Source organism: Hippopotamus amphibius, chromosome 5 (assembly GCF_030028045.1).
Source record: "Hippopotamus amphibius kiboko isolate mHipAmp2 chromosome 5, mHipAmp2.hap2, whole genome shotgun sequence".
In the NCBI taxonomy this organism is placed as follows: domain Eukaryota; kingdom Metazoa; phylum Chordata; class Mammalia; order Artiodactyla; family Hippopotamidae; genus Hippopotamus; species Hippopotamus amphibius.
The window spans coordinates 8509972-8536681 of record NC_080190.1 but is presented as its reverse complement, the minus strand read 5'-3'; the positions used below and the strand labels follow the sequence as shown (position 1 = coordinate 8536681).

General features: G+C 52.4%; 1 protein-coding gene across 1 annotated transcript; it reads left to right on the top strand.

Moving 5' to 3' along the window:
* The first annotated feature begins 1041 nt into the window (after window positions 1-1041).
* On the top strand, window positions 1042-22909 carry GPR26 (G protein-coupled receptor 26). The gene is made up of 3 exons (XM_057737590.1): window positions 1042-1709; window positions 11263-11376; window positions 22678-22909. Exons 1-3 carry the CDS (start codon window positions 1042-1044, stop codon window positions 22907-22909), a joined length of 1014 nt encoding a protein of 337 aa, XP_057593573.1.
* Window positions 22910-26710: the final 3801 nt, after the last annotated feature.

Sequence of the window (26710 nt, the reverse complement as noted above, 5' to 3'; positions counted from 1 at the left end):
TAGCAGCTGCCCTGGGGACTGGCTGGGGAGGCCCAGGAGATAGCTGGGGCCAGAGCCTTGATGGTGGAGGTTGGAGAGATGTGTGTTCCTTCCCCTTTTAGCAAATGGAGTCTGAGCTCCCCCAGCCCAGAGAGGGAGAAGCATCAGCCCTGGGAGGCTCAGCCAGGACAGCTGGGGTAGGACCTCCATGTCAAGGTTCTGACCAGGCTGGCACTCGGGCTGGGACAGGTGGCACTGAGGCAGGAAGGTGCCTGGACATCGCTCCCTTTTCTCAGGCAGACTTCCTTGACTCAGCCCGTCTTTGACACACATTAGGGAGGATTGGGGAGTGGGGGTGGGGGACAGGAAGCTACAAGGAGCCAATCACCCTGCACCGGAGCCTTCAGGGCTGGTTCTTTCCGAGTGTGTGTGAGCGCGCTGGCGCGCATCAGCGGGCATCTCTGTGATAGAAGCAGCCAGATTCTGGAGAGAGAGACGAGGAGAGGGAAGAATAAGAGGGGAGGAGAAAATTGGGGGTGGGAGAGAACAGACGGAGAGCACAGCAGTGGGAGAGAGAAAAGCACAGGAGAAGGGTGAGAGAGGGGCGGGGGGAGAGAGAGAAAGTGCAGGGGAGAGAGCAGAAAGGGAGAGCAAGGAGAGCGAGCAGAGAGGCGAGGAAGAGAGAGCGAGGTTGCAGGCGGGCGCGCGGAACCGAGACAGAGCGCGGAGGGATGGGGTGAGGGCAGGAGGAGCAGAGGCAGAGCCGGGCAGCAGGCGCCCGCGGTCCAGGGTCCGAGGGCGCTCCAAGCTCCCGCTTCGGGCGGCGCACCGGCGCTTGTCCCGGAGGCGGCGCGGGGCTCCGGGGCTCAGCCGCGCGCCCAGGTGCCGGCCCGGGAGGCGGCGCGGGGCTCGGGGGTGGCCGCGCGCCCTCCGGGGAGCCATGGCGGCGGGGACCGGGGGGCGTGGGGCGGCGGCGCCGCCGCCGAGGGGCTGAGCGGGCGGCGGGCTGCGCCATGGCGGCGCCGGGCGGCGGGCCCTGAGCGCCGGCGGCGGGCGCGCACCATGAACTCGTGGGACGCGGGCCTGGCGGGGCTGCTGGTGGGCACGATGGGCGTCTCGCTGCTGTCCAACGCGCTGGTGCTGCTCTGCCTCCTGCACAGCGCCGACATCCGCCGCCAGGCGCCGGCGCTCTTCACCCTGAACCTCACGTGCGGCAACCTGCTGTGCACCGTGGTCAACATGCCGCTCACGCTGGCCGGCGTCGTGGCGCAGCGGCAGCCGGCCGGCGACCGCCTGTGCCGCCTGGCCGCCTTCCTCGACACCTTCCTGGCCGCCAACTCCATGCTCAGCATGGCCGCGCTCAGCATCGACCGCTGGGTGGCCGTGGTCTTCCCGCTGAGCTACCGCGCCAAGATGCGCCTCCGCGACGCCGCGCTCATGGTGGCCTACACGTGGCTGCACGCGCTCACCTTTCCCGCCGCCGCGCTCGCCCTGTCCTGGCTCGGCTTCCACCAGCTGTACGCGTCCTGCACGCTGTGCAGCCGGCGGTCCGACGAGCGCCTGCGCTTCGCCGTCTTCACGGGCGCCTTCCACGCGCTCAGCTTCCTGCTCTCCTTCGTCGTGCTCTGCTGCACATACTTCAAGGTGCTCAAGGTGGCCCGCTTCCACTGCAAGCGCATCGACGTAATCACCATGCAGACGCTCGTGCTGCTCGTGGACATCCACCCCAGGTGAGGGCAGCCCCAGGTGAGGCTCTGGGAAGGGCTGTGGGTTCCTCGGTGGAGGAGGAGGATCTTTGTGGTACCAAGGGGCTCCTTGTCTCCCCCAGGCTCTAATGTGCGGCTTTGGGCAAGCCCCTTTAACACCGTCTCCATTTCCTTTTTGGAAAACTGAGGGGGGGGGGGGGGGGGCGCTGTTGTTGCCTGTCTCGAGACAGGTGCTTAGAGCATCAGCAAAGCAGGACCACCGAAAATGTGGGTGAAACAATGTATATACATTTGTGAAGCATCAGGGTAGAAACCACAGAGAATCAGAACTTTGTTGGACTTCTTATACTGATTCTATGCTTGTAGTTTTCACTTTAAGTAGCATAGGGAAAGGCGGTGATCTCTGTTCACTGTTTAAGGCCTTTAAATGGTTCTAATCAGGCCCTGAGAGCATGGCCTGGGTGCTTCCAGTGCTCCTTAAGAGCTCTTCAGACAGGAGCGTGCTGCTCTGCTGGTTCTTTCCTTTCTCTGGCGTCTGGCACTGCCTCTGTCTTCTGCTCCTGGGTGTGTGAGAGTCCTCAGGCTACACCTTCCTCTGCGGGTCCTTAAAGGAGCATCTGAAGGGCTCTGAGGGGATGGAGGTGCCCTTCTTACCCTCCCCAGACAGCACTGTCCCGTGTCTCCTGGACTTGGAGCCCAGAGCCCCTGCGAGGGAGAGTGTCATCCTGAGGCTCCCGTGACAAAATCTGCTCACCCACCTCCATCCTAATCTGGCCGCTGTTTCTCCGGAAGGCAGCTTGGGGCGGGCAGTTCAGGTGCAGGTAGCTCCCCCACCCCCGCCCCTGGGAAGTCCTGCCATCCCCCAGAGCCTCGCGGGGAGAGTAACTCTTAGCTGAGGCGTCCTGAGCTCACCTTGGCTTTCCCCTAGAGAAGAGGAGTGCAAGGAGGGAAGAGCTGTGTGTGCCTCTGTGGCCTCTGCTATTTTCCATCCTGGGGCCCCAGACTCTAGAAAGGGGGTTTTGGTGTCAAGATGGCACGAAAAGTGAAGCAGGCAGAGAGTACCAGTGCAGGGGTGGCCAGGGGCAGGGAGGGAGCTCAGTTCCTAGGGTGCAAATGCCTCCCCAGCCCCAGAGGGAAGCAAGGTTATAGATGAGGGGAACAGACCCGAGGCATCTGTCTGACCAAGGGCTCCTTCAGTTCTGAGTTTTTTCTGTCCATGAGCAATGCAAAGAGAAGACCTTGAACGTCACTTTGTCTGAACACAGAAGGACATGTGTGCGTATGCTCATTGCTCCCCTCAAGATGGCCCTTCCACATTACACACTGGATCAAAGCACAATATGTACATGTAAATGACACCAGGGCATAGGAGCCATGTATGAAAATGTGTGAACTTCACACACACAATCCTAATGTTCATATATCAACTGCACATGTAACACAGATCACCCCATGTCACAGGTGTGGCGCTCACACACACTGACACAGACATGGACTGACTCACTGCATGTGGCCATGCATGGTTCAGTGTCATTTAAGGAGTACTCTGTAGCTATGATCACAGAGCTGTTCCCTTTCCCATCACCCTGGGGCAGGAGGACCTCACTTTAGAAGGTGCATCATTCCCTAGGACATGCACGGGGACAGCTCTAGAAGCTGTAGGCAATGTTGTTTAACTCCCGGAACTTGCACAATTTCTACAGTGAGCCCACTCGCCGTGAGTCTAACAGCGGAGGAGGGAGTGAGCTGGGAAAAGAATCAGTTCTTATTTAGACCAGTATCAGCCCCATCCCTGCTCTCCCTCCAACTTCCAGAACAGGAGGGCGGTGGCTCCTTTTCAGCCCAGTTAGGATGTAGGCCTGGCTGCAAGCTTGCAAATCTCTTATGGACTCCAGGCCAGACACTACAGAGAGAGCTCTCAGGGGTGTCAGGAGGAGGGACAGCTGCTCTGCTGGCCTCCGATCCTCTGTTCTCATCTCCACTCCCCTCCAGGGGGACTTTGACTGCTTCTGAGACACAGGATGCTCTGAGGAGACCCTCTTCCTAGAGCCACGGGACCCTGCAGGGCCAAGGAGCAATGCCAGCCTGCACTGGGGAGGGGAAGGGCTTCCGGGGGGAGGATTGCCCTCGGCCAGTTCAGACAGGCCCCACTGGCCTGAGGTTATGGAACAGTGGACAGATGTGACAGCACTGCCCATTCAGTGACCACAACCTGCCTTCCTCTGTGGAGCTGGTTTCCAGAGTGAGAGCGTGGGTGGTGGGCCACACAGGAGGGCACCAGCTTCCTGACAGCAGATCCAGAGGCTTCTTTCTTGGCGGTTCCAAACTCTTCCTCCCCACAAATGAGAAACTGCAGGGTTAGCTCAGGTGGGCCACCCCTAGGTCCCCTGAGTCTTAGGCACTAAAGGCTCCAGGAAGCTTCCTGGCCAGTTGGTGCTGGGTCCTGGGAGTGGGGAGTTGGGAGTTGGGGTGGGGTGGGGGGTTCCAGTACCAGATCAACAGAAGCCAGGCTTCCTTATCCGGACAGCCAGGGTGGCTGTCATCTTCCAGGTGACTTTGCTCACTGGAAGATTCACTTAACAGCCACAACACTGATGGCCTCCTGGGACTTCATTTTGAGTTCCCTGAGGCCCACAGAGGCATTTGTCAAGAAGCTCCCTAGTAATGCCCGCTCTTCCTGCAGAGGGTTTAATGCAGCCAGTGACAGGCTGGAGTCCTCTGCTTCAGCACAACCAAAAGGTCAGGGACTCTCTGCTCAAAATTAAATCTAGGACCCCAAGAGACCTCCCCAACTCCTGCCTTTCTAGGATGGTTTCTGGAGTTACTACAGTTGGAAAGGAATTGGCAATTCCTAATATTTATGACTCACTTGGTCTGCAGCCACTCAACTTGCTTGGTTTAGTTCTCTGAAACCACAGCTCCGGACCAAGTACAGCCAAATCCTCTCCCTGGTGCCTCCAGAGCCATAGATGGGGAGCCGGGGCATTGATGCCACAACCCTTCTCTCGCTGTCCAGCTGAGGGCACCACTCACTGGCACAGGTTAATGACTTCAGACAGAGGTGGTGAAGCACACCCACACTTGTGATCAAGAGCTGCAGGGGGCTGGCTGAGTGCTGAGCAGGAGGGTTTCAGAATTGTCCCATAGTGGACAGAAGGGCCTTCACTGTGCCCTTGATTTTAAAAATTTATTTATTTATTTATTTATTTATTTATTTATTTATTTATTTATTTATTTTATCGGCTGTGTTGCGTCTTTTTTGCTGTGCACGGGCTTTCTTTAGTTGCGGTGAGTGGGGGCTGCTCTTCGTTGCGGTTCGCGGGCTCCTCATTGCCGTGGCTTCTCTTGTTGTGGAGCACGGGCTCTAGGTGCGTGGGCTTCAGTAGTTGCAGCACGCCGGCTCAATAGTTGTGGCTCACAGGCTCTAAAGCGCAGGGTCAGTAGTTGTGGCGCACAGGCTTAGTTGCTCCGTGGCATGTGGGATCTTCCTGGAGCAGGGATCAAACCCGCGTCCCCTGCATTGGCAGGCGGATTCTCAACCACTGCACCACCTAGGAAGCCCTGTGCCCTTGATTTTGCAGATGAGGAAGTTGGGAGCCCCAGGGAAGGGGGCACGCTTGCCGTGTTTAACAGATGTAGACTGTGGCCCCACCCAAGACTCACCCAGGTCCGCCCCTAAGGTTTATGGATGGGGCAGTAGTGCAAATGGAGTTTCACAAGCCATCTACGTGAATATTTAGAATTTCTAAATTCAGCTTGCAAACTGTTAAATGAAATATGTTCTATCATCCTACCTTGAGATATATACATTTATAACACTTTACAAGGCTGGACTCAAACTTAGAGTTCTCAGGCTCCTTGGAGTTCAGCCTCAGACATGGTGTGGAGGGCAGGGCTGGCCTCCCGCCTGCAGCCTGCCTGCCCCGCCTCCGCCCCCTGGCTCCCCCAGCACTGAACGGGGCCTCCCTCACACAGAGTGGCTGCTCACAGATGTCGCCCCACTGGTCTCAAGACGAGCACACAGGTGGCACAGCCCACCCTCAGGAAGATGGGCCCCGGGGAAGGTGCCTGCTCACCTTCTGGAAGCAGAATCGGGGCATTTGGGCAAAAAATTCTGTGTCCCAGGTACCTAGAGCTCGGTCTAGAATGGAGGATGTGGGCTTTGGGTGGGCACATCCCTTTAGCCCTATGAACTCTTCATTTCATGGGGAGGTGTGGGACCCTCACTTCCAGGGCCCAGGACAGGGCCCCTCTTGCCAGCTCGCAGGGCAGGACGCTCACATCAAACTCAAGGCTCTCCTCCACCATCAGGCAGCTCGTTCCCTTGCCTTTTGTTTCATTCTCCAAAAAGCCAGAAAGCAAATCTGGATGTCTCTCTGAGTATTCTGAGCATGGCCCTGGACCGGCTGCCGTCCTCCGGAGATCCATCAGGACCCAGACCAACCGTCTTTTGGCCACAATCACCTCATTTACTGACTTTTCAGATATTCCCAGTATCCTCCATCCCTCTGCCCTATTACTGAAGCCTCCTGGGGAGCATGTCTTTGACCCCACATGTCACAGTGCTGGAGAGCTCATCTCCTTTTAGCTCAAGGAAACTCTTTGTCACAGCCTTCGGGACACCCACACTGCCACAGTGCTCACACACTGGACAAATGAACCCGCCAGGAGAGATTTGGGCCTCTCACCCTCCGCACTGCGGATTCTGCCTGGGAGTCCGAGGGCTCCAGCTGCCACCAACAGGCCCAGGAGTATCTCGGTATTAGCGTGGCTAGACACAGCTTGCCTACTGCTCAGTGATCTGATGGGAGGCAGTGGGGTCTGGGGGAACACTCGAGATCTTGGAGTCAGGAGACCTGGAATGAGTCCTGGTCTGTTTTGAACTTAATTTGCGACCCTGGGCGTGGCATAAATCTTTCTGGCCCCCAGTGTCCTCTTCTGCAAATAAATAAAATGACAGGCCCTTATAGGGCTTCAAGATTTCAGGGAGCTCAGTTTTGCAATGCTATGGTGGGGGAAAAAATGTGACAGCAAGGGCAAAGTGATTTTATTATGCTGTTGTTTCGGGAGCCGGTGCACTGCTCTCATACTGGCCTTAAACAATAATAATGAGAAGCCAGAGAGCTGCATTGCTCCCCTCAGAGCCTGAGAGACTGCCCTGCTGTCCTCCTCCTGCCACCTCCCTGTTCTCACCCGGAAATTGTGGAGGGGGCGGGGCGCTGGGCAGAGAAGTTGGATCCATTCTCTTCCTTTGCAGGAAGAGTTCAGGGAAGCAGCCACATAGTTCCAGACTGGGTGTCAGGAACTGGTGCTAGCCCTGCCCTGCACCCTACTCTCCGGGTGGGCAAGTCCCTGTCTTCTCTGAGCCTTGGTTTCCCCATCTGTGAGCTGGGTTGTGTGGGTGAGAGCATCTCTCGTACTACACAGGACTATAGAGTCTAGCCAGCCTGCCCCAGGGCAGACACGTGACCAGGCTCACATGGACGTTAACCAGACACAGCATCCACCCTGCACTCCCTCAGCATGCCAGGTGTCACTGAGATTAGGAAACAGCATCTGTCACGTCCCTGGAGACCCAGAGAGGATCACAGAACCAGCACGAGAGCCCAGACTCAAGCTCAGACCTCGTCTGGCACAGTCCCTGGTTGCAGTGCCCTCTCTCTCTTTCTCTCTTTCCCCTCCTTCCATTGTAAATGCACGAAGAGGATTTTTGCTGTGGGAGGGATCCCAGTGACTTGAGGATTCAAGGTAGTGCTGGAACATAGCCACTGTTTCGTAGATATATGCTGGATGAATAATAATTATGATCTGCACTGATTAAGTGCTTACTCAGAGTTAGGCACTGTCCTAGGTACTTTTGGGATGTTAACTCAGTTAATCTCAATAGAACTCTACCACACAGGTACTTGAATTATCCTCATTTTAGAGCTGAGGAAGCTGATGCACAGAGAGGCTATGTAACTTGCCTGAGGCCACACAGCAATGAAGAGGAGAAGCCTGGATTTGAACCCAGAGGTCTGGCTCTGGTGCCGCTCATGTGCTGACCACTTTACTCTTAATCAGAAAGGACTCCCGGCTATGGAAGGGTTCATGGCCTGACATCCATTGACAAGCCTTGCTTTGTCCAAAAGGCTCAAGATTTTTAAGTCTCACTTAAAAAAAATTTATTCTAGAGCTGTCATTTCTACTGTCATCTCTTTTGAGAAGGTCACTTAAAAAGGATTGAGTCTTAATTTTCCTAAGATATTTTTAAGGGTTGTTCATTAATTCAAATGACATACACTCATTAGGTGTTTTCTGGGTGTAAGATGTTGAGCTTTGTATGTGGGAACCCAAAGAAGGAATGTGTCTGCAGAGTGCTTGCTATTTAATCTTTCCCTCCTGTACAAAGCTTTGCAGGAACAAATAAAATTAATTCCCCATAGGTTTTTACGGTGTAGAAGAGTGACATGGATTATTCTAACCTCTAAAGTGTTCGTTTTATTCCTGTAGAGTCACTGAAATGTTTCTGTTTATCCTTCTGAAGACTTTCAAAGCTTTAACCAACATCTGTCTTTAAATATTTCCCAGGACTTTGGGGCAGGATTGTCTGGTGTGGCAGGGTAGGGGGTCCTGCTGCTCTTGGGGAGACAGCTGAGTCCTCAGACCCTCAGCAGGAACCCAAGTCCCTCCTCCGGGGGGGTGGGGGTGGGCAGAGGAAGCTCCTCCCTCCTCAAGAGCTTAGTTGCTGGTGAGTCACTTCTGCCCCTGATAAATGGTAGCTCTAGTTATCGTTGTACCTATGAAATCCCTCTCAGACAAGTGAGGAACCAGATTCAGAGAGGTTGAATGACTTTCCTGAGGCCACACAGCTATGCAGGCACAGCTGGGACTAGGACGTGTAGCCAGAGCTTGTTCACTCATCAGGATGATTCTAAAATGTCTGAGAAAGGGAAAACATGGTTGGGGTCCCAAACTGGAGGAGGGCCAGGTTCCAGCACCACCACCAGATTCTGTGGTGTCCCCTCGATGAGTCATTTATGATATGACTTTGGTGCTTATTTTCGAGGAGACGCCCAGAATGCTGAACTCCTCGCATGGGGTGAGTGCCATGGGCTGGCTCAAGACACCCAATGCATGCTCCAAATCTCCAGCAATTCCTACATCTGTGGCACTAAGAGATTGGGAGGAAGTATTTTAACATTAAAACAAGCAGTCCTGTCTCGCAGAGAATGTGCCAAACACGCTGCTAGGATGACTGTCGTCCTAATTTGTCTGGGACCGCGAGGGGTCTCAGGACGTGGAACTTTGAGTTGGAAAACCAAGACAGTCTGAGGCAAATCAGGACAAGTTGGTCACCTCACTGCAACCAGACCTCCAGGGTGGGGATCTAGGCCTTCTCTCGGTGCCCTCCTGTATTCTGCAAGTCACAAGAGCCGGAGGACTTTGGGAGAAAAGTCTGCAGACACCCAAGTGTAAATGGAAAATGAGGAGATTTAAGACTGACTCTTGCTGTGTGGCTTTAGGCAAAGTCGCTCCTCTGTCCGCTGCCCCCTCGACTGTATCCTTCAGATTTTCTGAACCGAGGTGATGCCTCGGTTCCTCCCCAGGGATGTGTAATGACCCCAAGGAGTGGACAGGTGACACTCAAGTCTCCAGAGTCAGACAGCCTGGGTTCAGATCCTGCCATCCCTTAGGGAGACTAGCCATTCTGGGTTGCCGGAGATGGAGCAGGTCCTCAGAGGCAGAACCTTCTGTTTTAAAGGCGGGACGGTCATGTGTAAACTGTCCAGGCTGTTGGACTTTTAGTGCTAAAACTGGGGCAGTCCTGGTTATCTGGGACAAGTTGAGGTCACCCTACTGCCAGCCCTCACCAGATCACTGTGTGATCTTGAGCAAGTTACTTAACTCCTCTGTGTCTCAGTTTCCTTATCTGAAAACATGAAGACTACAGTGGTTTCAGTCCTTTGCTTACAGAGATGTGCGTATCAAGCAGCAAATAGATATGAACCCCCATCACAGTATCTAAGACGGCACATATGAAAACTCCAGAAATGTGGATGGTGATTAATATTAGTTATTAGAAACTAATTCATAATGTTAGGCATGAGTAATACATTTTCAGCCAGTACGAAATCTGTCTGTACTGGGCCAGACTCCAGTTCCCAACTCTCTAAATTCCTGGAAAGATACAAGTCAAGGGAGAAAAAAAAAATCCTGCAAGGATTTCAGGGGCCTTCAGTCCAAACTCACATGGAATTGTCCATCTGTGATCAGAAATTGGATAAAGCAGAGTCTCGATTAAGTATTAAAATGATGGTTCTTGTGGAAGGAAGGGGAGGCCGCCCTGACATGTGTACTGCTCACAAACCGATGGTGAATATTCTCCGCTCCTGGCTTTCACTGAACAGACTGACCTAATTTCAGCACCAGGTCACTGCAGCCCAAGCCTGCCTCTGCCAAGTTATCTTCACTCCTGGGCAACTCTGTCCACAGTCTTCCTCCCCATCCACTTTTGGAATCATTTGATTTACTTTAGTAGAAACACATGCCCACATTGGTCTGGAGCACGTAAAACCTTACGGCTGGGCTCGCCTTTCCAGCGCCTCGACTGTGGAAATGGACAGACTGACTGTTGCTTGTGCCTTTCCTGTGGCTGCAGGAATGGGTTGAAAGAACCACTGCTCCCAGCTGGTGTGAGATGTCAGTTCTCGAAAGAACGGGAGCAGAATAGAGTCAGGAACAGGGTGTAGTTAGAGGCATAGGCGGCCGTCCTCGGAGCCGTGTCCCCGATTCTCCAGGGACTTGGCAGTCCCGTAGTTTCACCAAGCTTCACCTCTGAACAAATCAAGTGGCTTCTCCTTCAGTCACCACATAATGTGTTATCTGTAGCTCCAGACAGAGCTGAGGCTTTGGTTGGGAAGAAACAGGGCTGAAGGTGTGGAAGAAAGGAAGCCCCGGGCCACATGACACACAGAGTCCAGGCCACCCCAGCTGGAGAGGACCAGCTTTCAGTCACGCGGACACAGGTTCAAATCCTGCCTCCACCTACCAGCCAAGCAAATCATTTGGCCTCACTGAACTCATGGTCTTCATTGTAAAACAGGGCGGGTAAAACCCGCCTGGCAGGTAAAAACCCACCTGGTAGGTAAAACCCACCTGGCAGGTAAAACCCACCTGGCAGGATCAACTGTGGTAAAAATAAGAATTAAAGATACTACTTAGGGACTGTGGACTCAGTCTGGCCCATAGCACATGATCAGTGAGTGATACGGGTAATACTGATGAGTTTGTATTTGCACCTGCTCGGGCACTGGACTCATTGCTTCATGTGCTTCACTCATTTAATTCTCCAAGCAGCCCTTTGCAGCATCTTATTATATCACTATCCACATTCCAGAGACGATGACCCCAAGGCTTCTTGATGTCACACAAGGTGCCCAAGGTCACATGCCCACAGCCCAGACTCGAGCTCAGGTCTTTCTGACTCCGTGGCTAAGTTCCTACCCTCGCGGCCACTGCCTGCGTGTACAGATGGTACCTCACGGTGCCCCGGCAGGCCTGCCCATGACTCACCATTTCTCTGTCTCTCGCGCAGCGTGCGGGAGCGCTGTCTGGAGGAGCAGAAGAGGCGGCGGCAGCGTGCCACCAAGAAGATCAGCACCTTCATAGGCACCTTCCTCGTGTGCTTTGCGCCCTACGTGATCACCAGGTGAGCTCAGCCGGCGGGACACGCGCTTGGGCAAGTGGGGTGGGCACAGGCTTCCGGAGAGCAGAGCAGGGCCCGCGTGGCCTTTCACCGTGGCCAGTCTCTCTTGGCCAATGTTTTCCAGAGGGTGAATGGGGGGATGAGAATGAACTTGATAGGTTTAGTGAGAAGGAAGGACACATGCTTTTTCTCTTCAGCCTCATAGACTCGGGACCGAAAGGTGGTGAGACTCTGTCCCACTTGATGTCCAAATCACATCATTCTTACCCTCAGCTCCCAACCCCAGAGGCTGGGCTCTCCTGGGCCACTGAGGGCAGGAGAGCCCAGCCCGCCATCCACAGCCTGACACCCTGCACAGCAGGCGCTACGTGCCACCTGCACAGGGAGGAGGGAGCGTGCTCCGTGCCCAGCCACGTGGGCCCACCCATCCCACGGCTCCGGGGATCTGCCCCTTTCGGTCCACATGTTGTGAACTTGTCACGTTCTCTCCCAATCCCAACTCCCCCATGCCAGCCAAGGTTGCAGTGCACTGGCCTCAGGGCTGTACATTCCAGGAGCCAGCCTGCTCCAGCTCCAGAATTTTCCTCACACGATGTAGCCAGAAAAAAAAAAAGAAAGAAAGAAAGAAAAGAAAAGAAAAGGAAAGGAAAAAAAGAAGAGAAAAAAAGAAAAGAAAGAAAGGAAAAGAAAGAAAAAAAGAAAAGAAAAACAAAGAAAAGAATAAAAAGAAAAGAAATGATCACCCATTATTATCACCCACTCAGTTTTGCTCACTGGAGGGGAAAAAGCCCACAAATTTGTATCTAAAATGGCTTAACTATTTAGGAAGGTGACAATAAAAAGGACTTTGAGGTTCTGTTAGGAGATGGATGTTGAGCCTGGGAAGTAGGATCTGTGCAGGGTTTTGTGTGCAGGGGCGTGTGTGCACGTGTGTGCCTGCGTGTGAAAGAGAGGCCGCACAGCCCACCCAGGCATCCCCCAGCATCCTCAGTTGGCGAGGCCCTGGAAGGGACACCCTGCCTCACCATCACCAGAGTCACGCTCCGGGGAGGAAGAGCTCACTGTGCCCAGGTCCCCGTGTCTCCCTCTGTCCCTCCTCATACTGAGTTGAAGCCTGGCCCCCCGTAGCTCCACCCATGTCCCCAATCCCGCTTTCTGCAGCTCTGGAGAAGCTGTCCTCTACTCCGAGGGGCCCTGCTGATTTGCAGCCATGGGCCAGGGTCCCCGACAGCAGACCCCGTCTTCCCTGCTCCAGACAGCACAACCCCAGAGTGTTTCTCACTGTCTTCTCTGTGCACGCCTCTCCCTCCTCACTTTAAACACAGGACATAAGACTGTCTGCAGGTCTCCAGATGGGTCTGCCCTGGGCAGAGCAGAGCCATCTTCCTTCTAGAACTGCCCGCTAGGCCTCAGCACTCCTGACATTCTGTGCGGGGGGCTGTCCTGTGCATTGTAGGATGTTTGTAGCATCTCTGTTGTCTACCCACTGCCCACCAGCAGCACATCTTCCCTCCCTCTCCCCAGTTTTGACAACTAGAAAAGTCTCCAGACGCTGCCAAACCTAGGCAACCTGGGAATCGGAATTATGCCCGGGGGAGAGTCGCTATTCTAGGCCCCCCGTGTCCATCCAGGACGCTGGAACTTGCAGAGATCTGGGTTTTCGTGGGACATGAAACCCAGGCAGGAAGGGAGAGTGGGTTTCCGATGCTCTCCAAGGTCAGGCAGCAGAGTGGTTATCAGCATGGGCTCTGGAGTGTACCTACCTGGGTTCAAACCCCAGCTCTTCTACTTCCTGCTGTGTGGCCTTGGGCTAGTGACCTTGCCTCTCTGAGCTGCCAGCCTGTCATCTGTAAACCAGAAGTGAGCAGTGCCTGCTTCTTAGGGTTGCTGTGAGGGTTAAAGGGCTTTGAGGACGGGGAACACATGTGTGTCACAGGCCTGGCCTGGATGACATCCATGGTCAGCACCCCCCCCTCCCTCCCCTGTTTCCCTCCCTGCCTCCCCTACTTACAGCACCAGCCACGGTGCCTGGCCTGGAACTGGCTGGTGTGTGAACTAAAGGGGATTAAATCCAGTGAGAAAAGATGCACCAGGAAGGGTGGGCATTCAGACACCCCTCCTCTTATATCCCACAGTAAAGGGGACTTGTGGGCAAATGAGGTGAACTTGAACCCTCAGAGGACAATAGGTAATGCAGCTCCAAATTTAAACTATTGGATTTTTCTCTGGCTTAACCTCATTTCCCAAGAAAATTTTCCTTTTTTTCCTATTATAGCTTGGTTCCCTCTAATGGTGCCCAGAAAAAAACAGTTTCAGTAAAATTGATGGAGATTCACAACTCAGTATGTTCTCTCCAAATGGATTTGATGCATTTTGAGTTTTAAAAAAAACGTTCACAAAACTGTTCATCTTTTATGGGACAAATGGCAACTTACTAAGGAGAAAAAGCTGCACTCAGGAAACCTCATGCATACAAAATAGAGCCCTCGTGAAATCCCCCTACCCGGGCCCCCACTGCCAGCATCCCATCCATCCCCTGCCTTGACTTTCCTGTGTGCACGAAGGAGCCACCCTAAGCCAAGCTCAAGAAATATGCAAATATCCTGTCATTTCATTTCAGCACACATTTCCCTAGCACCTTCTCTGTGCAGGGCAGGAAGGAGACCCTGCATGGCCTGGCGAGGTCCTGCAGGAGACCCCCTCTCATCCCAGTGGAGCACCGTGTCATGGCATCTGATGGGGAAGCGCCCCAGGCTTCTGAGGCAGGAGCGCGTGAAGTGGGCTTGGCTCTGCAAGGGGACAATCCCAGCTGAAGGGACAGCCTGAGCCAGGTCTAGAGTCCCACAGGGGAGTCACCAGCCACAGGTCCCTTGTGGCACTTGAACGTGGCTTATTCAAACTGAGATGCACGTAACATGCACACTGGGTTTCCAGGGCTTAGCACGACACACATACACACACACACGCACGCATAATATATATAATTAAAACTTTTTATATTGATTCCATACTGAAATGGTGCTATCTTGGTTATGTTGGGTTAAATAAGATTTGTAATTATAATTAATTTCACCTGTTTCCTTTCACACCTGGGGCTCACCTCTTTCTGTTGGACAGTGTCCGCCTGTAGTCAGGGAACCTGGGGTCTGGGTTTGCTGATGCCCTTGCTCCCAGCTTCCTTTTTTCCCTTGACCTTTAGCTGCCCACGTCGTGAATTTCTGACCAGGACCCCACTGGTCCCGGGATTGCCCTTCTGGCAGGGCTGCAAGAGTGCTCAGAGCTCCTCCCTCCTCCTCCCCCCACCAGCGCCCTGCTCCATGTCAGAGTTTGTACAGGAGAAGATAAGCAGTGGCCAAAATCAGTGTCTTCCTCTGTGGAGTCAGGTGCACTGAGGCAGGAGTCCTCGGAGGGTCCGAATGAGGGGACATCAGGTCCCAACACTGGGTGACAGGGAGGGAGTTTGTGGCAGGCAGATCCTTGTGGTTAATCCTCTTGAAATTACACCCCTCTTGGAACCACCTCCCCCTGTCCACGCCCCAACCCCACACGCTTTCCATGATTGAGGGCAGAAGAGATTCTGATGAGATGCCTAGTCTCTGTGGTAGCTGGGGCCCCTGGGCACACCCCAGGGAGATGGACACATGTGAATTTGCTCATCACATGCGGGGGGCCCTCTGGGCTCCAGGTGTGTGCTGGGCGCGGCTAGGATCACACTAGAGCTACATTTCCACCACCAGGGCAGGGAGACTGCCAAATGGGGTGAGGTGGGGTGGGGTGGGATTTGCTCTGACACCCACCTCCAAGGACTCTGACCTAAACGCTCCCATCTCACACTGTCTGGGCTGAGAGCTGGACATTGATTGTGGGGAGAAATCAGCCTCTAGTAAGGAATACATAAAATAATCCATGCAAGGGATTCAGTATGGTGCACGCTACTGTCGCCAGCCCAGGAATCGGGACCACTCATGCTTCTGGTGGGAATTGATTCTCCTGCTGTTCTTCCCAAGCTGGTTTCCGAGTGTAGACACAACCACCCCAGTCTCAGAAGAAGCCAAAGTCAGACCCTGCTCTGGAAACGTAGTTGAGAATTTAACTTCTTGCAGGAGATGATTCCTTATGGAGAACCTAGAGCCGTGGGTTATGGAAGTGCAAGTTTCCTTAGCAGTGTCTCATCCAGGCAGGGTGAGCTGGTTGCAGGCCAACTGGATCCACTGCCTGTGGCAAGGCAGCACAGTGTTGAGAGGGGTTCTGAAGCCAAACCAGTGAGTAACTCAGCCAGGGTTCCAGCCTGGGCTATGCCTGGAGCCAAAGTCCATGTGTGGGGCCCCTTGCCCTGCACGGCTCTCCTTCTCTAAGAGCATGGAGGCTCCCTCTTGCCTCCCAGAGGGTGTAGGAAGGCACTTTGTGCCATGACCCACTCAGGACCAGAAAGCTGCAGCTTCCGAGATGATTAAGATCAAGATGTTCGAGTGTCACTTAAACCCCTCATTGAGATGTCAGTGCAGAAACTACTGTTTCCCGCAGCTCCACAATGACAACTTCTATCCAGGCAGCCTACGTTGCTGCTTCCTCCCATTGGAGCCTTATAGGTGGAGAGGTGTGCAGGCATGTGGGTTAATGTCAGGGCCACCTTGGGGAATGCCGGGAGCTGGCAGAATCAGAACTTGGAGGAAGAGAAGGGGCTTGTGCTGTGACATTCGCCACCCCTGTGAGTTAATCAGGAAGGTCCAGCTGGAGGGGAGGGGGCCCCTTCTCTTTATTCCCCATCTCTTCACATCTGCCTGATAACTTTCTCTGATTGGGAAACATCAGTCTTGGGTCAAGAACCATTCAAGTCTTCCAGTAGATTCTCAGGCTTCCCTTATTGGAGAACAGGGAGTCTTTATAAGCATACCTATCACTTATTCAACACTTGTAATGCACTCAGGAGGTACCAGTACATACCTGACTGTACCCAGTCCACCTCTCCTTCAAGGGGAGTGCTAGAATCCTCATCTTACTGAGGGTCAGTGAGGTGAGAGGAGTGGCCCAAGGCCATGGAAGTAGCGACGGGTGGAACCAAGGGTTAAAGGTCAACACCAGGCCTATTGGCAATAATTTAGCTTTGTGGCCATGTTACATCTCCAAAGCCTGGGGATCAGGCACTGAAAATATAGAAATGCTCATCTGCAGGCTTTTGATCCAACTTCCCATGCCCAGGCCTCGTGGCGTGAACCCAAACATAGTATCCAGACTCCTGCAGGTAAAGACAGGTAGGCGAGTGAGTTCTGTCACTAGAAGCAGCGGTAGGTTCGCATGGAGTCGCCTCTGACCTCCCACCTGGCTGGCAGCAGCTCGTGTGGACCTGGACCATCGATGCTGGCAACTGGAGCCATTGTCAGACCTGGGCGGCCCGACGCTGACACGCAGCCAGCACCTCTCAGGAAGATGGTTCCCCTAACTGCACCAGTCAGCCAAAGTTAGCCCCTTGTCCCTGTGCTTTGGAGCATATCAGATGACAGAAGGACATGTTGGAAACCTCTGCCCTCACTCTCACTCACTCTTAATAAGGGTCAAGGAACTTCCTAGGTGGCGCAGTGGTTAAGAATCTGCCTGCCAATGCAGGGGACACGGGTTCAATCCCAGCTCCAGGAAGATCCCGCATGCCATGGAGCAACTAAACCCGTGGGCCACAACTATTGAGCCTGTGTGCCGGAACTACTGAAGCCTGAGTGCCTAGAGCCCGTGCTCCACAACAAGAGAAGCCACTGCAATGAGGAGCCCTCGTACCACAATGAAGAGTAGCCCCTGCTCGCCACAACTAGAGAAAGCCCGTGTGCAGCAATGAAGACCCAACACAGCCAATAAATAAATAAATTTATTTTTAAAAAAAAAAAATAGCAGTTACTACCTTCTATTCATGCACTCCCACCGGCTCCCAGGTCCTCAAAGCCCTAGCTTTGGCTCTTTCCAGAATGTCTGAGCAGGGTCTGAGGATCTGCAACAGATTCTCATGCAAAAGCTTTAATTAAATTTTTCTGAATTAACATTCACATGTCGAGAAGCTTTCATAAGGCTATTCTCTCCGCAGTGATACATGCTTACAAGTGATTATGGTTGTCCCAGATCATAGGAGTGGGGCTTCAAGGCATTAGTGGACCTGCCAGCACCATTACTGTGGCTTTTCAGAGTCACGGAAAGATGACAGAGGGGTTTAATAGGCAGGTGGCTGTCCGGTGTTCATATTCTATTAATAGGATGCCTTTTCCCTGCTAATGTCTCGTGAACATTTAAAGCCTCAGCTTATTACTGACACATCTTCAAATATGTAGACCAGCTTCTCTGGAAGTCTTGGGAAGACACTGGGCTTGCTTCCAAAAGATATTCTGTGGCCCACGTTGCATTTGGCGCATAGCGTGTGTGTGTGTGTGTGTGTGTGTGTGTGTGTGTCTGTGGCAGCAGGGAGAGGATGGAGGCACAGGAAGTATAAAGAAGAGGTGTGAATTTACCACTTTAAATTCAAGGGTTGACAGGAAAGGCCTTGACTGCACCTGGAACCGAGTCAAGGAGCTGGGAGGGGCAGCCTGGCACCAAACAGGCATATGGTCTCTGCACCCACAGTCCAGGGTTCAAATCCTGTCTCTTCCGCATCCAGGCCATGTGGCCTGGCCTGTCACTTTGCCTCAGGTCCTCCTCTGTAGTGCGAAGAACAAGGAACACTGTCGGGGGGCTTGAGACAATGTTTGTGAAGCAGCTGCCAAAGCAATGAGCCTCTGGGGATCCAGAGGAGCAGCTGGGTCTGGGGCTGCTGGTATTACGGGTCTTGTTCTCTCCCCTGCTAAAAAATATGTGCTCGATTGCGTGTAGTCCCCCTTCACCAAAATCACATATACACTGACCTTCCCCCCCTCCTTCTTTGGAGCAGTTTCGCAGAGCTACCTGGGATGCTGTCTCCCGAGCTGCTGTACTCATTTTGCCCCAAATAAAATTTAACTCTCAACTCTCACGCTGTGCATTTTCAAGTCGACATCTCCAGAATTTTGTTTCTGTGGAGATTCCCATTGTCGAGCAGAATTGAGACATCGGTTTCTCCGGGGGTTCAGAGCGTGCCTGGGGGTTCTGTCAAGTGTACCCCCATCCTCCCTCCAGGGACCCAGATGGCCAGCCTGCCAGGTGGGGATGAGAGCGCCCTGTGGGTGAAGGGTGAGGGGGTGGGCTTCCTGGCCTGTCAGCCCTCTGCTGTGACAGCCAGCACAGAGACCTTCCAGTGACCCAGATCAGAGGGCCTTGTGTCGAGAGAGAGGAGGTGGCTCCCTGGAGAAGGCCCCCAGAACAAATACAGAACAAAGGGGTGAGAGGTGGGGCCAGGCATGTAGGACTTGTGGTGGGGGAGAGTGTGGGTATCTGCTCTGGGTCACCCTGAGTGACATCTCTGTGCTCTGCTTCCGATTTGGCCCTGGGCCACACCCTGCAGTGTTTGACACCTGGCACCCCCAGCCAGGCTCTGCCCAGACGCCCCCAGGTGCTCACAGCACATCTCTGAGCCACCTGCCTCAGAGTCCCCTGAGATGCTGGAGAAAGCAGACTCCTGCCCTGGCTTCCCCTCCCCCTCCTCCTCCCCTCAGCCTGCCCTGCTGCCCAGCCTGTGGGCTGTCAGCCCAGGGGTCCTCGGGGGAGTGGTGTCAGGCTGTCCGGGGCGGGCATGTGTGCATTTTGCGCACAGAAGCATAAATGTTTCCTCCTGAATGGAGCCTGATGGCTGAGGTTTTTTGGTACATACCTCAGGCTGCACATGGAAAGTCACCTTAGTGCTTAATGGAAGGTGGGGGCAGGGGCCAGGGAGCACTGGCTGTGGAAACACTCTGCTTCCCCGAGGGCAGGGAGGGGACGGTGCCCTGCTCTGGGGGCTGCCGACGTCTGCAGGGTCGACCCTCAGTGCCCACGGGCTCCAGGAGCACCGCGGGGCTTGGCGCCATGTTGGTGCTATGACCAGGGACCCACGAACAACCAAATCCTACCTCATACCCTGCCCCCCGCATCCCATGGGGCTCCTGAGTGGATGTGGACCCGTTTCCCTGCACTGCCGCCATAACTAGCTGCCGCTAACTGAGTGGCTTAAACAATAGAAATGTGTGGCCTCAGTTCTGGAGGCTGGAAGTCCAAGATCGGGGTGTTGGCAGGGTGGTTCCTCCTGAGGCTGTGAGGGAGACTCTGTTCCAGGCCTCCTCCTGAGTTTCTGATGGTTCACTTGCAATCTTTAGGGTTCCCTGGCTTCTAGAAGCATCACCCCATCTCTGCCTTCCTCCTTTTGTGGCATTCTCTTTGTGTGCATCTGTATCCAAATTCCTCCCTTTTATAAGGGCACAGTCACATTGGATTAGGGGCCCACCCTTCTCCAGTAGGACCTCCTCTTAACTAATTACATCTGCAACAACCCTATTTCCAAATAAAGTCACATTCTTAGGTGCTGGGGTTAGGACCTCAGCACATGAATTTGAGAAGATATCATTCAACTTACAACAGGGAGCTGTAGGAAAGGAAACAAAGTCTACTTAATTAACAACCGAGCCCAATGACACCCAAACCCAGGGCTCTTGGGGCAGACCTGTGGGCAGCAGCAGGAGCGGGAAGTTCAATAATCCACCACCTGCAGCAGCACAGAGAGAAGAGGCAGAGCACGGCAGGCCCCTTTTAGCACACAGTGACTCTGCTCACGAGGAAACTGTGACTGATCAGAATAATAACGTCCCTTACCTGGAGGGAAGGGTGTTTGGAGAAGGTGAGCAGAGCTGGTCTTGGCACAAGAAGACGGGCTGCAGTGTTCACTTTCTAAAAGGTCAGCCGGAGAGGACCACGTGGTCATCCCCTGCCCAGATCTCAAATAAGAAAGAAGCAGTTATAGCAATATGGAAATCCCTGCCCCTGCCCAGTCCCCTTAAACAAGTGGGGACTTGGAACTGTCAGAGCTGGAACAGAACAAAGCCAGCCACAGCAGGCACGTGGCAGGGGGATCCACGTGCACAGAAAATTGAGAAAGCAGGTCAGCCAGCCACATCTGGTCACAGAAGGCAGCAAGTGACGGAAGTGCTGGGTAACACATAACAGCTTCATGGAAAGGGGATTCTCGAGGCTGGAAGGGACCCCAGAACTCATCCCATCCAATCTGCAATGTGGGGATTTGAATCCCATCATGCCACCGAGATGTGGGCTGCAGTTAGATGGAACCGGGTTTCCTGTGGAAGAGATGTTGGCTTGCTGCTCAGTCTCTCCGAGCCTTGATTTCTTCATCTGTAAAATGGGACTAACGATACCCATTCTGCAGGGATAATTGTAAGGTTAGAGATTGTACATCTCACATATTTGGCCCAAAGGAGATCCTTAACTGGGAATTATTATTACCGAGCCAGGCAAGTTCAGACTTTACATAAAATCTCTGAGAATCAAATGCAATAGATTTTACCTCTTAATTTATCTAAATGGTGACATTTTAAATTGTCCCAAATAATTTTACTCTGTGAAATCTACAGAACCTGCAAATAATAATTTTGATCTCGCCGGATGGTTTGATGATATTTAGCTTTTCGTAAATCCTCCTGGGTGGGCCAAAGCACTCAGACTGCATTTAGCAATGTATAGAAGACTAGACGTTTTGGAAAAGCAATCCGGCATTGCATAGCAACAATGTGTTGGCATTCAGCTATTTCATTCGTATTATTAGGTGTGAATTCTAAACTCGGAGGTTTTTGTTCTCATAAATTCATCACTTCCCAAAATAGATTTCTTAAAAGTACAGATTTCCAAAATGCCAACAGCTCCCTTTCCCCACTCAGGCTTCCAAGGAGAGGACATGGCCATGTTTCCCTCGGGGTCAGAGGGCGAGGGCAGATAGTGGTGCTGGAAATAGGACGCCGGATAGAAGGGCCTTAGAATGGATTCATTAAGAATCTATTAGAAAAGGAGGTCATTGCAGTGGGGGATCTCACCCCACCAGCTTCCTCCTCCTTCCCTTCATGGGCTCGTCCTCACAACCTCAGCCCAAAGGAGTCTTCAGGAAAATCACTGAAGTTGCCAGCCCAGAGTCACAGCCCAAGCTGTCTTTTCTGTACCTGGGTTCTCACCTGGGCAGCCCACCAAGCTGAGAGCCTTCTCTCTTGCAGACCTCCCCCCGCCGGCCCCCCAGGTAGAATACAGCTGTCAGATCCTAGTCTGAGCACAGAGGCTGGATCTTGCTCTATCACTGACTTGCTGTGTGATGCTGGGCAACCCCTTTCCCTCTCTGAGCCTCGATTTCCTCATTTGACAGTGGGTGGGGAGGGGCTGATTTATAATTTCTAAGCTCCTTCCCAGCTCTGTGGCCTTATATTTCTACCTTATATTAATGCTGGTAATGTCCAAATATGGCCAAAGGTGCTGGACACACTTGGGAGAAAAGAATAAATGGCTTGATTTGGGGGGAATTCCGTTTACACAGAGGAAGGCTTTTACTACCTCACAGCCTGGCCTTAGCACCATTGAATGGAGTTATTAGATTGGTACCAGGACTCTCAGAACCATGCCCCTCTGACACGGGAGCTGCCTCTTCCCTCGCCTCCTCCCACAGAATGAGGGTCACTTTCAGGTACCCTGACTGCTGCTATTGCCAGGGGCCACCAGAATCCCAGCCCTGGGAAGGAGCCTTTCTCACCAGCAGATCCTTTCCTGATGCAGGACGTACTTCAAGCTTTGCTGAGTGTTTGCAAAATTATTCTCAGCCCTTCCTCCCAGGCAACCTTCCTTGGAAGGCAGAGCTAGGATTTGAAGCAAAGAATCAGTCTCTTCTAGTTGCAGCGGTCACAGACATGATCTTATTCAATACCTCCTTTTTCATATAAAACATCCAGGCCCCAGGAAGGGAAACAACTTGCCCAGGGTCACACAGCAGGCGAGCAGCATTGGAGCCAATGGCCAGGATGCAATTAGCTATTAGTGCATTTCGTAGGTCAGCTTGGGTTCCAGAGTCAGGCAGACCTGGGTTCAAATCTCTGCCTTTACAGTTTACTGGCAAATTACTTAACCCATTTGGATGTCTGTTTCCGCACATGTAAAATGAAGGTGTCTAATCTCCCAGGGTTCCACGAAATTACACGTAAAGTGTGTCGTTAGCACCGTACCTGGACGACAAGAAGCGCCTGGTGAATGGCCATCACTGCTGTGGTTGTAAATTGCTGGTGTTGTCATAGTCACTGGCGGAGGCAGCCTCAGAGAAATTGAGGCGTGGCTTGAAGTTGGGGCCAGGGGCTCAGGCTGGAGCTCTCATAACCAACGTCCCCCCGTCTCTGTCCGCAGGCTGGTGGAGCTGTCCTCCGTGGTGCCCATCAGCTCCCACTGGGGGGTGCTGTCCAAGTGCTTGGCCTACAGCAAGGCCGCGTCTGACCCGTTCGTGTACTCCTTACTGCGACACCAGTACCGCAAGAGCTGCAAGGAGATTCTGAACAGGGTCCTCCACAGGCGTTCCCTCCGCTCCTCCGGCCTCACCGGTGACTCCCACAGCCAGAACATTCTGCCAGTCTCTGAGTGAAGGACGCTGCTCCCGCTGGAGGGCTTGGAATGAGACGGCTGGTGAGAAGGGGAGGGAGGGCTTGGGGCGCCTGGGCAGACACCACCAGCCACCACCACCTGGCAAGCCCAGGGATTCCGGTTCCCTGGCTCGAGGGGGGCTCTGAAGCCTGCTTCCTGGTTCCTCGAGGGCAGATGTTGCACTGTCCCTGTTTATCACCAAAGGATGACCGAGGGACATGCTGTGCTCTGGCTTTTCTTTCTGAGAAACTCCTTTGAGCTCCTAGACTCCCCAGGAGTCACACCCTGTCCGGTCACGATCAGGGACGCACAGTGCTGGTGGCAGGTGGGGAAGCATGGCGTCCACCTGCTTACTCACCCCTGGACGTTGGGCTCCATGCTGAAGTGGTGACCTCCACGGGACATCAGTCACCCTGACGGTGCGGTTGGCAGGGGCCATTTGGCCCCACATCTGCCACGGCCGCCCTTCTTCACATGCAGTGGTGGCTGCTTTAACCCAAATATTCTTCAGCTGGTACTGACTAAATTGTGCTCAGCTGGGACCCTTGGGCCCCCATGTCCAAGGGGGAAATGTTTAACAACTAGTGTTACCCAACTGTGGCTGACAAGATGTCTTAGAAATGGTTATGCTGGATTCAACTTTTATCTCTCTTCCCCCACCCTCCGCCCCAAAGTTAACATTCGTGTGTGTAGACAACCTTAGCATGAAACTGGTTTAAATAAGCAGGTACTACATGTAACAATGTTCTTTCAAGTCTGACCTGAAGTCACCTTCTTCTGAGTCACGTATCATAGCTGTTGAAGCCAAGGAGAGGCAGGAGGAAGGTGGCTAATAGGTCCCCCCCGCCACCCTGGTTAGTTACCTGAATTTTCAAGAAACATTTCACCCGTCTCACACATCTTGTCCGGCATGTTCTCTGAGGTGATTGGATAAGAACTGACCTGAGCAGGGTTTTAGCCTTGATTTTAAGGCACTGGGTTCCATTATCCTAAGGGTTAAATATCCTAGTTTCTGTAAGTCATCAACAGAGAGTAGAGGCTTCCCACGGTGATCCAGAAAGTGCCCTGTACTCATGATGCGAGAGTGAAATTTTTATTGAAAACAATAACTTTAAAACCTATGCCAATCCACTAGCAGTCCCCAGCTTGATGAAATAAAAACCAAGGTGAGTGGACCATGCTTTCTGCCCATCCGTCTTTTTTTTTTTTTTTTTTAACATTTCAAATGATGTGTGAATGCTAAGAGCAGTTATTTCTCCATCTTCCAATCCAAGTGATTCCTCCCAGGTAGAAAGGGTAGGAGCAAGAGACTCGGAGGGATCATGTTCTCCTTTCAGCTCTGCACGGCCTAACTTTGAAAACAGAGTAGGGAGGACCCAGTGCAGCAGGGACCAACGAGGGAGAGCCTGACGCTTTTCATTGCCAGGCGGCCCCAGTGTTGAAAACAGAGAAGTGTGTGCATGTTTGAAAAGATGCCGTCTTATTAACCTCAGCTCCTCATTTAGAAGACAAATCACTGAGCCTAGCCTAGTCTCCTCTAGTTTCTAAGTTTCCATGGTGACAGATACAGCCTTCTCAGCCTGGATGCCTTCCCATTGCAGCTGGAGGTGTGCTCACACCTTGCTTAGAGGAGCCAATGGCACGCATCCCTTTCCAATTCCTTGTTCTGGGACATCACCTTGGTAGCTTGAAATCAGCCGTGATGGGCATGTTTATACCAAGAAAGTCAGTAAAGGCTACAAGTCAGGTCTTTTTCTCCACTGAGAGCTCATTGCTAAACATCTACCAGCACATCACTGCCCAGACAGGACTTTGTGTGTTACTGAAACAAAACTGCTCTGATTCAGAGCGCATTTGGCCACTCAAGTTTGAATCACAGCAGACGTTCATTTTGTAGCACTTTCCTAGCATCAAGCAGCTGTTCACCCTTCAATGTCCTAACACCAAAAGTACCAATGAGGTCGAGGACCAGCACAGAGCCAGGAAAATATGCACAATGGCATCTGAGCATCTCCCTTTCACACAAATACTCTTTGGGCAGCAGAGAAGTAGTGACCCAGGGGATGAGGTCAATAGACAGTCATGTTCAAGCAGCCAAATATGTTTTCATCAATGTCAGGTTGGAGGAATAATTGTCAACTCCTCTTCCTGCTCATTCTGGGTAGGCAACAAGCTATACTCCCAGAAGCAATCTGATCCCTTTCACCTCTTCTTTAGCTGAAAAATAAGATCTGTCACCTACAATGCCACATATCTTGAAAAGATGCATTTCATAAATTACACTAAACCCAAGGACTGCCAGAAAACCAATAAAACCAGTTATACTGGCATCAGGGTGACGACCCTCCAGATATGCTGGTTGACTGGGTATTTTCATTATTATTTGGACATAGGTATCAAAACTCTAAGAGAGGGGCTTCCTAGGTGGCGCAGTGGTTGAGAACCCGCCTGCCAATGCAGGGGACATGGGTTCGATCCCTGCTCCAGGAAGATCCCACATGCTGCGGAGCAACTAAGCCCGTGTGCCACAACTATTGAGCCCATGTGCCTCAACTGCTGAAGCCCATGCACCTAGACCCTGTGCTCTGCAACAAGAGAAGCTACGGCAATGAGGAGCCTGCGCACCACAACAAAGAGTAACCCCCACTCACCTCAACTAAAAGAAAGCCCACGCACAGCAAAAAAAAAAGACCCAACACAGCCAATAAAATAAATAAATAAATTAATTAATTAATTATTTTAAAAAGAGCTTACTAGTGATAAGCTCTTTAAAAAAAAAAAAAACCCTAAGAGAAGTGAGAAGAAAATCTCTGAGCTAGCGGTCAACATCAACCAACTCTGCTAGAATCACCTTTAGATAAATGTTTCTACTCATCTATATACAGTCTATAAAAGTTTCCCCAGCTTCTTTATTCCTAAGAGAATTATCTACCTCATTTGGTAATTCATCAAACGTAACATGGTAACATGGATTTCTCAGGTAAATCACTTAGAAATGTCCAGATCAGCATCTATGTCAAGGGCCTGGAATTACTTCCTTGACATCAGTCTAGTGTAAAGCTTGATACTGAAGGCCTGAACTCTGGTAGACAGCTGGGCTCGGTGGAGGGCAATTTGAGAAGCTGGAAAATAAAGCCTGGAATTGAGAAGCTCTCAAATTCCTAAACCCACATGCAGGGCTCAGTTTCTAGCCCTGCGTGATCTGAACTTGTAGGTTCAAACCCTCCCATGATGGCTTTTTCAGCCACTCTGCAACTCTAGTTTTTCTTTATGCTGCTTCCTCAAGGAGGGGATTTCAGAGCCCTGGGACCCACTGAGCAATGAGTGTTGCGGCATTTGGGGTTTATGTGTCTCATGGTCAGGTGACCTCCAAAGATGTTTCCCTAAGAGCCTGCGTGTTTTTAGTGAGAAGTCGGCTGGTGGGGGGAGGGGAAGTTGCCCTGACTCACCTCGCACCAACTGTACATCCTTCCAGGACTCAGCTCAGCCTGCTGTCGCCGTGAGCAATAAACCTCTCTCCTCATGTTTGTGAAGTTAGTTTTCTTTTTCATGATGCCTTTTTTTTTTTTCTGAGAGAAGATGGAAAGAACAGGTCACGTCCAGGTCCTGGTTGCCTCTTACATGCTTTATTGCAGGTAGACGATGCCTTTGCAGGGCTGCAGTGTAACCCTTGGGGGGACTACAGGCTGTGCATTTTTAGCATGTACCCAACTTCAGGCTCAACTAACTTGCCTGTGATTTCAATGCGGATAGTTTATCAGGTGCCAGAAATTCTTCTCATTAGCTCATCTCCTTTGGATCT